Below are 15,483 nucleotides of genomic sequence, written 5' to 3' on the forward strand. Positions count from 1 at the left end.
CCCCTCACCTTTTCCTTTGGACTCAGGGGGCCCAAAGAACACCACTCTGTTCATGCCCCAAGGTGCTGGGTTATATATTTGGGTTTTGTGGGTTAAAACCAATTGTTTGTCTGTATAATTGTACTTATTGTATTATTTTATTAAATTGTTATTCTGACTTATAATCTCTCTTTTGAGTTGAGTTCATTTCCTATTTATTCTTGCTTTGGTTTTCTCCTTCTTTCATATGCTCTAGTTTTATGGAAGAAATTTGCTTGAACCATGCATCACCACAAAATTCCAACGTTTTACCTCAGGGACTATCTGGAGGAATATAAGAGTTGTCACCCTTTTTGCCACATCCCCTATCTGGATTTTTGCCCCTCTTGGGCACTGAACTTTTGTCCCCCTTGGGCATTTTCCTTTTACTTCCCCCCATTCCCACATTTACTCACTGATGAGATTCCTCAGTCTTTCCCTGTGGACTCCTTTCCAGATTATGACATTATCACCTGTCTCTGGACAGTCTCAGGAACCCAATGAACTGTCCCATTCTGGTCACAAATGAAGGGAGTTGATCACCAAACTTCAAAGCAGGGGCTTCCCTATCCCTTGCAGCTGCTGGGTTCTCTTGTTCCTCAGCAAACTATACAGATGCTTCAAACTGGGGGTCAAAGGCTGGTTTAAAATGGGGTCAAAGGCTGCATAAACAGTAACTTTCTACTCTACTGCTACACCAATTAGGACTGTAGCACAAGTTTTGCAAGAACAGTCTTATTATTACTTATACCAGGCAGAAAGTTTCCAGCACAGGATGAATTGTCTTTGTTAGTCTCTTCTTTACCTTGTGGTTACTTCACATGTCCTTGGAGGGCTCTAAATTCTGGATTCCACGTGTCCAGATTTTAGTTCCCCCAGGATTTCTTCATTGAAGCTTCTCATGGTTAGTTTGGCAAAACTTAAAGTTTCAGTGGTCTAATGATCAAACTCTGACAGTAACTGTCTGTAAAAACAAACTTGGCACCAAGCTGACTAAAGTGGGAAATTTCTTAATCGAGGTGTTTGTTCCCTCTTGAGCCTCCTTTTGCTACGAGGGGATTTCTCTGATGGTTCCCTGTTGGCTTCCATTGTCCCAGGAGTCCCTGGCTCATCTCTGTGAGACATCAGCTGTGCTCCAGTGTGGCTGTTCCATCTCAGAGTCACCTCAGAGGGGCCCTCACGGGTACCTTGTCCCTCTAAGTTTTTCATGTTATCCCACAGATTTCCTGGAACAAGCCTGATCTTGTGCCCCTCCCCCATCATGTCCAGTTTAGAGCCCTGGGACACTGTGGAACCTCATGGAACCAAGGGGTCACTGTGACACCACAGGGCCTCATGGAACCCAAGAGACCCTGGGACACTGTGGGGGCTCATGGAACCCAAAGGACCCTGGGACACTGTGGGGGCTCATGGACCCAAATGGACCCTGGGACACTGTCAGGAGCCTCGTGGTGCCCAGGGCTGAGGAATCCCGTGGGTGCAGGTGGCTCAGGGAGCAGCTGCAGTTGGAGCTGTGGGATGAGCTCTGGGTGAGGGGCCTCAGACCAAAGGCCGTGAGCTGCTGACCCTGGAGCAGCCAAGGGAGAGGACACTTGGAGACAGGGCAGGAGCCCAGGACTCAGCAGGAAGAGCAGTTTGTGTGCTTGGAGTGTGAGGGGATAAAAACTCATAGAGGTTTTTGTTGGGGGTCCCTCCTTGAGGCACCAGCTCAGGCTGTTTCTGTGTTTCTTCACAAGAAATAAATTGTTTTATTGTTTCTAAGACATGAGACTCTGCCACGGGAAACCTGCAATGGAAGCAGTGAGGAAACCTGGTCTGACTGTGAGAGTGGGGGTGTGGGGTGTCACAGGGGACCTGTCAGGTCACTGCAGCTGCTGCTGCTGGGAAGGGGCCTGAGTGTCAGCAGTGCCAGTCTGGGCTGGTGGGAGAGTGACTGCCAGGGAGTCTTGGGAATGGTGAGCCTGGGAAGTTGCCTTAAGAGTGTGAGGGGGATCTCGTGTGCAGAGACCCCCAGGAGCCCCCTGAGCCGCTCTGCTCATGGCAAGGATGCAGAGAAGGCAGAGTTACTGAACACCTTTGCACTGACAAGACCAGCCCTCAGGGATCTCTGGCCCAGGAGACCAGGCTATAGGAATGTTGGAAGGAAGACCTTGCCTTGCTAAGGAAGATTGGGTCAGAGAACACCTCCAAAAACTCTACCCCCACAAGTCCGTGGGACACTTGATGACCTCCTGTCACCAAGGGGACCCTGTGACACAGTGGGACCTCGTGGTTATCAGACTCCCAAATATTGTGTGCAACTACAGTTTCACAGAACTTCCAAAAGTACTGTGAAAAACTGTAGAGCCTGAGCGTGTTGGTCCAAACTATTGTGATCTCACCTGAAGATGTCCCTGCTAACAGAGGTCCTGTGTGTTCCCTCTGCTCTCTGGGCACTTGCATCCTTTGAGAGCTGCCCATCACTCTGGTAGCCAAGAGCACAGGGCAGGGGATCCCCTGGAGGGGGAGCAGAGACATCTTTCCTAGATCACCTTGCTCAGAGCCCCATCCAACCTGGTCTTGAATGTTTGCAGGGATGGGGCATCCACCACCTCCCTGCAAATGTGTTCCAGTGTTTCATTCTCATCATCAAATGTTTCTTCCCTCTCTCTAGTTTGAACCTCCCCTCTTTTAGTTTAACTTCCTCACCCCCTGTCCTATTGTGACAGGCCCGACTGAACCCTTTACCCACATGTCTCTAAAAAGCTGCCTTGAAGTACTGGAAGACCCCAAGGAGGTCTCCCCACAGGCTTTTCTTCTGCAGGCTGAAGAGCCCCCACTCTCTCAGCCTGTCTCCATGCGAGAGGTGCTGCAGCCCTGGGATCCCCTTGGTGGCCTCCTCTGGAAGTGCCCCAAGAGGTGCGTGTCTTTGCTGTGCTGAGGAGCCCATGGAGCTGCAGGAGATGCCAGGGCTGGCAGGGGAATCCCCCCAAGCCATTGCCATTGCGGGCAGGTGCGTTGCAGAGAGCCAGAGGAGCCCAGAGCTGGAGGCAGCACTGCAGGGGGGTCTCAGCTGAGCGGAGCAGAGGGGCAGAACCCCCCTCCCCTGCTGCCCACGCTGTGGGATGAGCCCAGGACACGGGGGGGTTGTGGGCTGTGAGCTCCCATTGCTGGCTCCCATCCTGCTTTTCATCCCCCACTATCCCCATGGCCTTGGATGCAGGGCTGCTCTCCATCCCTTCAGCCCCGAGCCTGGCCCTTGAGATCTGGGGGCATTTGACACCTGCTGGCTCCTTTGATCCCCTTTCCCATCCCTCCCAGAGCCCAGGGAAGGACTGAGGGGCCTTGGCTGATTGTCCCTGACCCTCCCCTGCCCCGACACCAAGCTGTGCTCCTTGGGGACGGTGCTTGGACAGCCCCAGTCAGACCCTGTTTCCCACTGTACCCCCAAACCACCGGGTGCCCCAGGGGATGTGGGAACACACATGGACACGGGAAGGCACCCGTGGATGTGGGAACACACCCACCCAGACAGACACAGAGCATTTGTTTTGCTGCAGGGGTTTATTGATTCTTGCAGGGAAATTGCCAGGGCACCCAGGGGATCAGGGGGGTCCTCCAGGGATGATCATCTCCTCATGCCGCTGGAGGGGGCCAGGACACGGGTGTCACCACCACTTCCAGTCCTGAAAGACAGAGCCCCAAACGTCACCCCCGGTGTCCACAGGGACATGGGAGGGGCCTTGTCCCCACCCTGTCTGTCTGCAGGGAGCTGGGGCAGGAGAAGGGAATTGGATGCTGAGATCCATGTGGCCCCAGAGCCCCTGAGCCCGGGATGCTCTGACACCTCCCCGAGCCCCTCCCTGCCCTCCCGGTGAGCCTGGGGGTCTGCAGAGCCCCCAGTGCAAGGCAAGGCTTGGGGGCAGCTCTGTCCAGCTGCCCCAGGACACGGAGCAGGGACAGCCCCCTGCGTGTCCCTCTGCTGTCCCCAAGCTCTGCCCACTGCAGAGGGCTCAGGGACCCCCCAGGGCCCTGCCAGGCTCCTTTGGGGGGCTGAGGAGCCTCCCATATTTCTCACCTGGACATGCAGAGAGGCAGCCGAGCGTCACTGGCGCATCAGCTCCACCTGGTCAGCCACGGGGGGCTGGGGACAAAGGCAGGGTTAGAGACACACTGGGCTGGTTCTGGGACAAGCTGGACTGGACTGGGACACACTGGGCTGGACTGGGGCACACTGGGCTGGACTGGGGCACACTGGGGTGAACTGGGACACACTGGGCTGGACTGGGGCACACTAGGGTGGACTGGGACACACTGGGATGCCAGGGAGGGTCATGGCCATGAGAGGGGAGGGTCTGGGCCCAGCAGAACTCGGGGTACCCACCTCAGACCTCTTCACTCGATGGACATCCATGCCTCCCTGGAGAGAGAGTGTGAGGTGTCACTGGTCACTGGGGTGTTCCAAGGCCCAGGAGGGATGAGGGGACTACATTTCTCCCCATTTCCCACACTGGGGACATCCCAGCTCCAGGACTTACCCCAACACATCCACCTCCTCCTTGTCCCGAGATTGGCTGGGGAAGGAGAGCAAAGGTTTAGGCAGGATTGGCCCCTGTGGGGCTGGGGGAGACACACGGGTGTCCCCAGACCCCCCAGCCCATGGTTGGCCCCTGGTCTGAGGGGGAAAATCCCTTCTGCTCCCCCAGCCCCACTGCACCCAGTTTCCCCCAGGATCCCTGTTCCTGCAGGGCCCAGGGTGGGGATGGAGACAAGGAGAGCCAGGGGAATTCAGGGCCTGCAGGAGGGTGGGGGGGAGGAGGAGGAGACCCAAAGAGGTGAAGTGGGGGGAACTGGGGATCCCACAGGATGGGCATTGGGGTGTGGAAGGGATGGGACTGTGGGGGATGAGGGTGAGGAGGAAGGGACTGCAGTGGAGGGGACACAGGGAATGAAGCAGGGCAGGGGTGTGGCAGGAGAAATGGGGAAGGGGAGAAAAGTGAAAGGGACTGGGAGGGTCTTTGGGACTGAGGGGTCAAGGAAGGGGATTTCTGGACATGAGTATAATGGGCAATGGGAAAGGGGAAGGATTAGAGGAGAAAGAGGGGAAGAAATGGTGTGGGAATGATGCCCTGTGTGTGTGTGGTGGGGTGGACTGGGGTGTGTGGGAATAGAGTGGGGGCCCTGAGGAAGGGCCTCCCCGGTGTACACTGGGGTGGACTGGGGAGCACTGGGATGGCCTGGAGGGTGGTGGCCACCAGAGGGGAGGGTCTGGGCCCAGCACAAGCCCTGGTACCCACCGGGCCGCCGATCCCGCCTGCCTGTAGAGAGACAAGGAGACGTGACTGGTCACTGGGGTGTCCCCAGTGCCAGGAAGGGATGGGGGGCCCAAAGTGCCCCCACTTCCCACACTGGGTGCTCCCCAACTCCCAGACTTACCTCCCCACATTGGACGCCGCCGGCCTGAATGGGCTGCAGGAGGAGAGCAAAGGCTTGGTTGGGGTTGGCCTTGTGGGGCTGGGGGGACACGGGTGTCCCCACCCCCTCCAGCCCCGGCTGCCCCCCGGGCTGAGCGGGGCTCTTTGGGATTGCGGCTCCAAGGCAAGTTGGGGACACCAGTGCAGGGGGAAAGGCAAGGCATTGAGGGCAAAGCCTGGAGGAAAGGCCCTGGGAAGGGGCCATGGCAGGGCATTTCCCAGTTGGTGCCAGTTCAGCCTGGCCAGGCCTTGTCCCACTTGAGCCCAGGGTGGAGCTTGGGCCTGTTTGTCCTCCTTGGACTCCAGTGGGGCTTGGCCCAGTTCCACCCAGTTTGGGTTGGGCCTTTGCCTTGGCTGGGAAAGAAAGGAGATGGTGGGGAGATACCCCAGGGGACCAAGAGGATGGGATGGGGAGGCCCAAAAAGGTGGGATTTGGGGTCAGAAAGAGCAGGAAGCGTTGGGACTGTGCCAGGACGGAGCCGGGTGCAAGCATCCCGTGAGGAAGCGGAGCTGCAGCAGCAGGAGTTGAATTGTGGGAAGGGGAAGGAGAGAGGGAATTGTGGCCGGAAGAAAGTGGCCTGGCCCGGGGCTGGGAGTGCTGGGGAGTTCTGGGGGAGCCCCTGGATTGGGAAGGGGCCCATCCCTGAGCCCATGGCCGTGGCATGGGGGCCTCACCTTGGCATCTGCCGGGGGGCTCATCAGGATGGTGAAGAGCAGGGCCACGCTGAGCACAGCGACCTTCATCTTCCTCTGGGCCTGGGCAGCGCTGGCTGAGGCTGCACAAGGGCAGGAGCACATTTATCCCTGCCGGGACCCCTCCCTGCCCCCTCCCCGAGAGCCCCCGGGGCAAAGCCCGGCTGGGCACAGCCCCCAGCCCTGGCCACAAGCCCAGCCCTGGCACAGAGTCCATCCCGCCTGTGGCACCCATCCAGCCACCTTCCCCGGCATCCCTCCAGCTTCCTGCACGGGGCAGCTGCCCCTGGAAGGGCCCAGGCCCCTGGGGGTGCCAAGGGGGTGGGCAGGGAGCTGAAAGCAGCTGCATACCCTGTGGGGACAATCCCACACAACACAATCCATCCTCCAACGGCCCCCAAAGCCTGATCCACTCATGTGCTCCTGCCCATCCCTTCCCAGAACTTTCCCTCTGGGACACCCCAGAGCTCAGCCCAGCCCCAAACCCGGCATGTCTGAGCACAATTGTCCCTGTTCCCACTTCAGCCCCTTGGCTGAACGCAGGGCTGGCACTGCCCCCCTTCTTGGGGCACCAGGAGCCCGGGATCAGGGAAACAGGGAGCTGGGAGATAAAGAGGCTGACGGGCAATGGGCACAGGCGGGTGACTGGGCTCTCCAGTCTGGGCAGGCACTGGGGAGCACTGGGCAATGCTGGCCCTGGCACACAAGGGCGGGGCCCAGGGAAGTGCTGGGGTGGTGGCAGTGCCCGGCTCCAGCCCATTTGCGGGCACTGCAGCCCCCAAGTGGTGCAGGCCCAGCCACGGCCTCCCCGAGCAGAGCCCAGAGGGGCAGATGCCCTTTGCTGGCCCTGCCCCTGTCCCAGCTGGGCACACCGTGTCCTCCCGCATCAGCCGGGCCCCGCTCTGCTCAGCTGGCCCAGGCAGGGGGGGCCAGGCACTGGCAGCCCAGCAGGGCTCTGGCTCCACACTGGGCTGGCCCTGGCACACAGCTGCCCCAGTGCCCCTGTCCCCAGGGATGGCCCTGCCCTGCCCTGGGCCCAGCGCTGGCCCTCAGCAGGATGGCACCTTCCCCCCCACTCTCCCTCCCTCCCCACCCGCCTCACAGGCCCCTCTGGGCTGGGACCCCCGTGGGCACAGATCAAGGACAGCCACTGAGCGGGGGCTCCCGCCACCTGCCACAGCCTCAATTCTCCACTCACCTTTGGCCACAGTTCCGCAACACCTTCCATCCTTACGGGCCCCTGACCACACACAAGAGACCATTGTGGGGCAGCTGGGAAAACATCTCAGCTGAATGACTTGACTATTTGCCTTGCATTTTCCCCAGGAGCCGGCAGTGACCTGGAAGATTTTCCTTTTGCCCCTTTCTGCTTCGTGCCTCGTTTGTTGGATAATTGAGGAACGTTGACTGAGGAGGGGCCCAGGGGAGGTGAAGCTGCTCAAGAAAGAGTCATTGCACCTCTGTGGGTGCAAGGCCTGAGTGCTCTGGCAGCTTGGTCACAGTCCTGCTGCGTGTCCATGCTGAGATCACAGGCAGGGACAGGCCCTGGCACTGCTGGCACAGTTTGGGGGCACAGCGGGAAACAGGGTCTGACTGGGGCTGTCCAAGCACCGTCCCCAAGGAGCACAGCTTGGTGTCGGGGCAGGGGAGGGTCAGGGACAATCAGCCAAGGTCCCTCAGTCCTTCCCTGGGATCTGGGAGGGATGGAAAAGGGGATCAAAGGAGCCAGTGGGTGTCAAATGCCCCCAGATCTCAAGGACCAGGCTCGGGGCTGAAGGGATGGAGAGCAGCCCTGCATCCAAGGCCATGGGGATAGTGGGGGATGAAAAGCAGGATGGGAGCCAGCAATGGGAGCTCACAGCCCACAACCCCCCCGTGTCCTGGGCTCATCCCACAGCGTGGGCAGCAGGGTAGGGGGGTTCTGCCCCTCTGCTCCGCTCAGCTGAGACCCCTCCTGCAGTACTGCCTCCAGCTCTGGGCTCCTCTGGCTCTCTGCAACGCACCCGCCCGCAATGGCAATGGCTTGGGGGGATTCCCCTGCCATCTCCTGCAGCTCCATGGGCTCCTCAGCACAGCAAAGACACGCACCTTTTGGGGCACTTCCAGAGGAGGCCACCAAGGGGATCCCAGGGCTGCAGCACCTCTCGCATGGAGACAGGCTGAGAGAGTGGGGGCTCTTCAGCCTGCAGAAGAAAAGCCTGTGGGGAGACCTCCCTGGGGCCTTCCAGTACTTCAAGGCAGCTTTTTAGAGACATGTGGGCAAAGGGTTCAGTCGGGCCTGTCACAATAGGACAGGGGGTGAGGAAGTTAAACTAAAAAAGTGTAAGTTCAGACCAGAGATAAAGAAGAAATATTTCATAGTGAGAAAGCTGAAACACAGGAACACATTTGCAGGGAGGTGGTGGATGCCCCATCCCTGCAAACATTCAAGGCCAGGTTGGATGGGGCTCTGAGCAAGGTGACCTTGGAAAGATGTCTCTGCTCCCCCTCCAGGGGATCCCCCACCCTGTGCTCTTGGCTACCAGAGTGATGGGCAGCTCTCAAAGGATGCAAGTGCCCAGAGAGCAGAGGGAACACCAGGACCTCTGTTAGCAGGGACATCTTCAGGTGAGATGGGAATAGTTTGGATCAACACACTCAGGCTCCCCTGTTTTGTCTCTCTATATTTGCACACAACTTTTGGAAGAGACTGATAACCACGAGGTCCCACTGTGTCACAGGGTCCCCTTGGTGACAGGAGGTCATCAAGTGTCCCACAGACTTGGGGTAGAGTTTTTGGAGGTGTTCTCTGACCCAATCTTCCTTAGCAAGGCAAGGTCTTCCTTCCAACATTCCTATAGCCTGGTCTCCCGGGCCAGAGATCCCTGAGGGTTGGTCTTGTCAGTGCAAAGGTGTTCAGTAACTCTGCCTTCTCTGCATCCTTGCCATGAGCAGAGCGGCTCAGGGGGCTCCTGGGGGTCTCTGCACACGAGATCCCCCTCACACTCTTAAGGCAACTTCCCAGGCTCACCATTCCCAAGACTCCCTGGCAGTCACTCTCCCACCAACCCAGACTGGCACTGCTGACACTCAGGCCCCTTCCCAGCAGCAGCAGCTCCAGTGACCCGACAGGTCCCCTGTGACTCCTCACACCCCCACTCTCACAGTCAGACCAGGTTTCCTCACTGCTTCCACCCCAGGTTTCCCGTGGCAGAGTCTCATGTCTTAGAAACAATAAAACAATTTATTTCTTGTGAAGAAACACAGAAACAGCCTGAGCTGGTGCCTCAAGGAGGGACCCCCAACAAAAACCTCTATGAGTTTTTATCCCCTCACACTCCAAGCACACAAACTGCTCTTCCTGCTGAGTCCTGGGCTCCTGCCCTGTCTCCAAGTGTCCTCTCCCTTGGCTACTCCAGGGTCAGCAGCTCACGGCCTTTGGTCTGAGGCCCCTCACCCAGAGCTCATCCCACAGCTCCAACTGCAGCTGCTCCCTGAGCCACCTGCACCCATGGGATTCCTCAGCCCTGGGCACCACGAGGCTCCTGACATTGTCCCAGGGTCCCTTTGGTTCCATGAGCCCCCACAGTGTCCCAGGGTCCCTTGGGTTCCATGAGCCCCCACAGTGTCCCAGGGTCCCTTGGGTTCCATGAGCCCCCACAGTGTCCCAGGGTCTCTTGGGTTCCATGAAGTCCTGTGGTGTCACAGTGGCCCCTTGGTTCCATGAGGTTCCACAGTGTCCCAGGGCTCTAAACGGGACATGATGGGGGAGGGGCACAAGATCAGGCTTGTTCCGGGAAATCTGTGGGATAACATGAAAAACTTAGAGGGACAAGGTACCCGTGAGGGCCCCTCTGAGGTGACTCTGAGATGGAACAGCCACACTGGAGCACAGCTGATGTCTCACAGAGGTGAGCCAGGGACTCCTGGGATAATGGAAGCCAACAGGGAACCATCAGAGAAATCCCCTCGTAGCAAAAGGAGGCTCAAGAGGGAACAAACACCTCGTTCAAGAAATTTCCCACTTTAGTCAGCTTGGTGCCAAGCTTGTTTTCACAGACAGTTACTGTCAGAGTTGATCATTAGACCACTGAAACTTTAAGTTTTGCCAAACTAACCATGAGAAGCTTCAATGAAGAAATCCTGGGGGAACTAAAATCTGGACACGTGGAATCCAGAATTTAGAGCCCTCCAAGGACATGTGAAGTAACCACAAGGTAAAGAAGAGACTAACAAAGACAATTCATCCTGTGCTGGAAACTCCCTGCCTGGTATAAGTAATAATAGGACTGTTCTTGCAAAACTTGTGCTACAGTCCTAATTGGTGTAGCAGTAGAGTAGAAAGTTACTGTTTATGCAGCCTTTGACCCCATTTTAAACCAGCCTTTGACCCCCAGTTTGAAGCATCTGTATAGTTTGCTGAGGAACAAGAGAACCCAGCAGCTGCAAGGGATAGGGAAGCCCCTGCTTTGAAGTTTGGTGATCAACTCCCTTCATTTGTGGCCAGAATGGGACAGTTCATCGGGTTCCTGAGACTGTCCAGAGACAGGCAAGAGGGGAAGAAAGGGTAAGGAAATGTCATAATCTGGAAAGGAGTCCACAGGGAAAGACTGAGGAATCTCACCAGTGAGTAAATGTGGGAACTGGGGGGAAGCAAAAGGAAAATGCCTAAGGGGGACAAAAGTTCAGTGCCCAAGAGGGGCAAAAATCCAGATAGGGGATGTGGCAAAAAGGGTGACAACTCTTATATTCCTCCAGATAGTCCCTGAGGTAAAACGTTGGAATTTTGTGGTGATGCATGGTTCAAGCAAATTTCTTCCATAAAACTAGAGCATATGAAAGAAGGAGAAAACCAAAGCAAGAATAAATAGGAAATGAACTCAACTCAAAAGAGAGATTATAAATCAGAATAACAATTTAATAAAATAATACAATAAGTACAATTATACAGACAAACAATTGATTTTAACCCACAAAACCCAAATATATAACCCAGCACCTTGGGGCATGAACAGAGTGGTGTTCTTTGGGCCCCCTGAGTCCAAAGGAAAAGGTGAGGGGAAAACCTGTTGGTGAGAGTGCTGGTGCAGTCTGGTCAAGAGTGGTGATTGCAGTCCAGCTGAGGGTGGTGGTCTCAGGCTGGTTGAGAGCGGTGAGCTGCAGTCTTCCTCTGGATCCCACGAGTGGTAAAAAAGGTTCCAAAACTCCAAGTTTATATATTCTCCAGTTCAGGCAGGAATGCTCAGTCCTTCCCTCAGAGCGGGGTATTCCATAAAAGGGTGTGAGGACAGGAACATATTCCTATCTTGCAGGCCTCTTAATGCCTAGTTTATAGCCTGAGGAGTCAGGCTCTATGTGCAGATGGTGTAAATGCTCTATTGATAACAGTTCCTGGGAAATGGCATGGAAGGCTATAGAATACACAGTTTTGGGTTACACCCATCCAGTGATGAACTGGTCTCAGCTGTCCTAACTAGGACATCGGGACACTGCAGAAACTCCTGAAAACAGAGGAACCTGAGACTGTGCAGAACCTGAGGGCAGAAAGGAGCCATGGGGACACTGCAAAACCTCGTGGAATGAAGGGGCCACTGCTTCACCTCTGGGTCTCGTGGAATCAAAGGAAACCTGGGACACTGGGGAAACTCATGGAAGCAGGGAGACCCTGGGACACTGTGGGGCCTCACGGAATCGAGGGGCCATCGGGACACTGCAGGACCTTGTGGGGCCAAAGGAACCCTGGGCTGCTGCAGAACCTCACGGAGCTGGGAAGCTGCTGTGTGGGGCCCCCACGACGAGTGGCTGAGGCTGCTGAAGGAGAAGGTGAATGAAGCCAATTTGCAGAAGTGGAAGCCGTGGGCAACGGCACTGAGCCCCCTTGCCAGGGTCAGTTACCATGGCAACCATCGTACGTTCCCATCGTGTGCTGGGTTAAAAGTAAACCGGAGGGAGAAATGAACCCACCCAAGGGATTACAAGTCAGACTTACAATTTACTGAGAAGATTACAATAAATACAATGATACAGAGAAAACTGGTTTTAACCCCCAGAAATAGCTGTATAAGCCAGCAGCCTGGGACAAGAACAGAACAGTGCTGAGTCCCCCAGGGTGCAAAGGACAAGGGAAAGCTGTTGGTGCAGATGATGGTGGCAGTTGTGTTGAGGTAATGATGGCAGTCCTGTGGAGAGTGTCAATCCCAGTCCTGTTGGAGTTCTGGTCCTCCTCTCCATCCCACGAGTGGTAGCAGAAGTGCCCAGAGCCCAAGAGTAAATGTGCTCAGGTTCAGGTGGGGATGTGCAGCACCTCCCCCAGGGCGGGGAGTTTCCCAATGGACGATTTAACTCTGTGAGTCCCAGGGTATTTTTGGAGCGTGTGATGGTCTGGGTGTTGCAGCTGCCTGTTCTGCCAGTCCAAGGCGGCCCATTGGCAGAGATGACCCCTCAGGCTGGGGGTGAAGGTGCTAATGCCTCCCCGAGGGGAGTTATCCCAGCTGAGTCCTGGGTGTGAAGACAAAGGAACACTCCTTGCACAGTTCTTTCCCAGCCAGCTGGTCGGCTGAGGTGTCAGGTGGTCCCTGGGCAGCTGCTGCAACGGATCCATTGTTAAGAGTCCATCAGAAATGCCACAGAGGGTGTAGAATACACAGTTTTGGTTGTAGCCACCCAGTGATAAACTGGTCCCGGTTCTTGCAACTAGGAGAGATTGCTAGGGTCGGTTACCATGGCAACCATCATACTTTCCACTGCTACGGTCAGTTGCGATGGCAACCATCACACATTCCATTGCTACAGTCCGTTACCATGGCAACTATTCCACTTCCAACTGCTACAGTCGGTTACCATGGCAAATCATCATCCACTCCCATTGCTACGGTCAGTTACCATGGCAACCATCATACATTCCCATTGCTACAGTCAGTTACCATGGCAACCACCATACATTCCCATTGTTACCGTCAGTTACCATGCAAACCATCACACATTCTTCTTTGCCACAGTCAGCTACCATGGCAACCATCATACATTCCCATCGCTATGGTCAGTTACCATGGCAACTATCAGACATTCCCATACTACAGTCAGTTACCATGGCAACCATCAGTCATTCCCTTACTACAGTCAGTTTCCATGGAACCATCTTGAATTTTTATTGCTACTCTTGGTTACCATGGCAACTATCATGCATTCCCATTGCTACGGTTGGTTACCATGGCAACCATCATACATCCCCATTGTGTTGGTTGGTTACCAGGGCAACCATCATACATACCCATTGCTATGGTCATTTACCATGGCACCCATCAAACACTCCCACTGGTACTGTCAGTTACCATAGCAACCATAACACATGCCAATTGCTACAGTTGATTACCATGGCAACCATCATACAGTCCCATTGCTACGGTCAGTTACCATGGCAACCATCAGACAGTCCCATTGCTACGGTCAGTTACCATGGCAAACATCAGACAGTCACGTCACTACAGTTGTTACCATGGCAACTATCACACTTCCCACTGCTATGGGCAGTTCCATGGCAACCATCAGACATTCCCATTCCTATGGTTGGTTACCATGGCAACTGTGCTGGTTTAAGAGTTAACCAGCAGGGGTAATGAACCCAACTCAAAGGAGAGATTATAAAATCAGAATAACAATTTATTAAAATAATACAGTAAGTACAATCATACAAACAAACAATTGGTCTTAACCCACAAAACCCAAATGTATAACCCAGTACCTTGGGGGCATGAACAAAGTGGTGTTCCTTGGGCCCCCCTTGAGTCCAAAGTAAAGGGAGAGGGGAAAAAACCTGCTGGTGGGAGAGCTGTTGCAGTCTGGTCAGAAGCGGTGATTGCAGTCCAGCTGAGGTTGAGAGCGATGAGCTGCAGTCTTCCTCTGGATCCCACGAGTGGTTGAAAAGTTCTGAAACTCCAGGTTTATATATTCTCTAGTTCAGGCAGGAATGGTCAGTACTTCCCTCAGGGAGTTCCATAAAAGGTAAGAGCATCCTCCTATCTCACAGGCCTCTTAACACCTAGTTTATAGCCTGAGGAGTCAGGCTCTTATGGGCAGAGGGTGTGAATAGTCTATTGACAACAGTTTCTGGGAAATGGCATGGAAGGCTATAGAATACACAGTTTTGGGTTACACCCATACCATGATGAACTGCTCTCAGCTGTGCTAACTAGGACAGCAACCATCACACATTCCCATTGCTACGGTCAGTTACCATGGCTACCATCATGCTTCCCACTGGTACAGTCGGTTACCATAGCAACCCTCAGACATTCCCGTTGCTGCGGTCAGTTACCATGGCAACCATCAGACATTCCCATTCCCATGGTCAGTCACCACGGTGTCCTGGTTAGGGAGCAGAGGGGGCAGTTTAGCGCTTTGTGGGTGTCACCAAGTTATTTATCCTGTACCATCCGTGCCATCCCTAGGGCTGTGCTTCCAGCAGGAAAAGCCGGGGCTCTGCACCACAACTGCTCCATCCTGCCCCGCTCTCTGCAGGGCAGGGACTGTCAGCATCACTCCTGTGCTCCCTGTCCTCTGTCCCGCTGCTCCCCCTCATGTTTTCCCCAGATCGGGACGATGGACCTTTGGTGCTGAAAGGGGAAACCACGACGGGCCGTGGTGCTGAACCAAAGCCCTGAGCAGGACGGGGCGGTTGGGGGGCAGCCTCAGCCCCCTCAGCCCTCGGGTTGGGAGGAGAAGAGAGGAGCCAGCGCGGGACTGAGCCCAGGGAGCGGCTGTGCCACACGGCCGGGACGACCCAGCTCCCGGGGCTTGGCTTGTCCTTGGTTCTCCTTGTTGTCGGGCTGAGGGGTTGGACACGTTACCCTTGGGAGCTCCCCCACCACATTGCCTTTGTCCGGGGGCACCGCACGGACACGTCACTTGGGGAGCACCCAACATCTTGTCTGTGTGCCCCATGGTGACCCCTTTTGGGAGTGAAACACCTTCTCTTTCTGGATACTTTTGCTGCTGATATTGCTGTTGTGACTGTGCGTGTCTTATTCCATTGCTCTGTGCTTTTAGTGAATTGTTATCTCCACCCAGAGTCTCTCATTTTTTGTCCCTCCCTCACCAGAAGGACCGTGGGAAAGGGAGTGACTTATGTGAATTTTAATTTTCTGATGCTGCTAAAACCACCACACCTGCCATGCACCAGCCTTGGGAAAGATGGAATGATGCAGTGGGTGCTGGGACCTGCCAACATTGGGATGCACATTTAGCAAAGGCCACCTGGTCACTCAGCACTGGGGGATGTGCCAATCGGGCTGGCCCTGTCCAATCCAAGTTTTCACGTGCCATGGAAAGGGATAAAGTTCCT

The 15,483-nt window shown here is 55.4% G+C and overlaps 1 protein-coding gene across 1 annotated transcript; it reads right to left on the reverse strand.

Annotated features, from left to right (window-relative positions):
* Nucleotides 1–3,542: 3,542 nt before the first annotated feature.
* Nucleotides 3,543–6,033, reverse strand: LOC120322657 (translation initiation factor IF-2-like). The gene is made up of 6 exons (XM_039378536.1): nt 5,434–6,033; nt 5,295–5,315; nt 4,536–4,571; nt 4,382–4,417; nt 4,076–4,141; nt 3,543–3,683 (listed from the first exon to the last, which is right to left on the reverse strand). Exons 1-5 carry the CDS (start codon nt 5,962–5,964, stop codon nt 4,103–4,105), a joined length of 663 nt encoding a protein of 220 aa, XP_039234470.1. The 5' UTR covers nt 5,965–6,033; the 3' UTR covers nt 3,543–3,683; nt 4,076–4,102.
* Nucleotides 6,034–15,483: the final 9,450 nt, after the last annotated feature.

The sequence above is a fragment of the Pipra filicauda genome, unplaced genomic scaffold (genome assembly GCF_003945595.2).
Source record: "Pipra filicauda isolate LSUMZ 115617 unplaced genomic scaffold, ASM394559v2 scaffold1035_size35273_pilon, whole genome shotgun sequence".
NCBI classification, from domain to species: Eukaryota; Metazoa; Chordata; class Aves; order Passeriformes; family Pipridae; genus Pipra; species Pipra filicauda.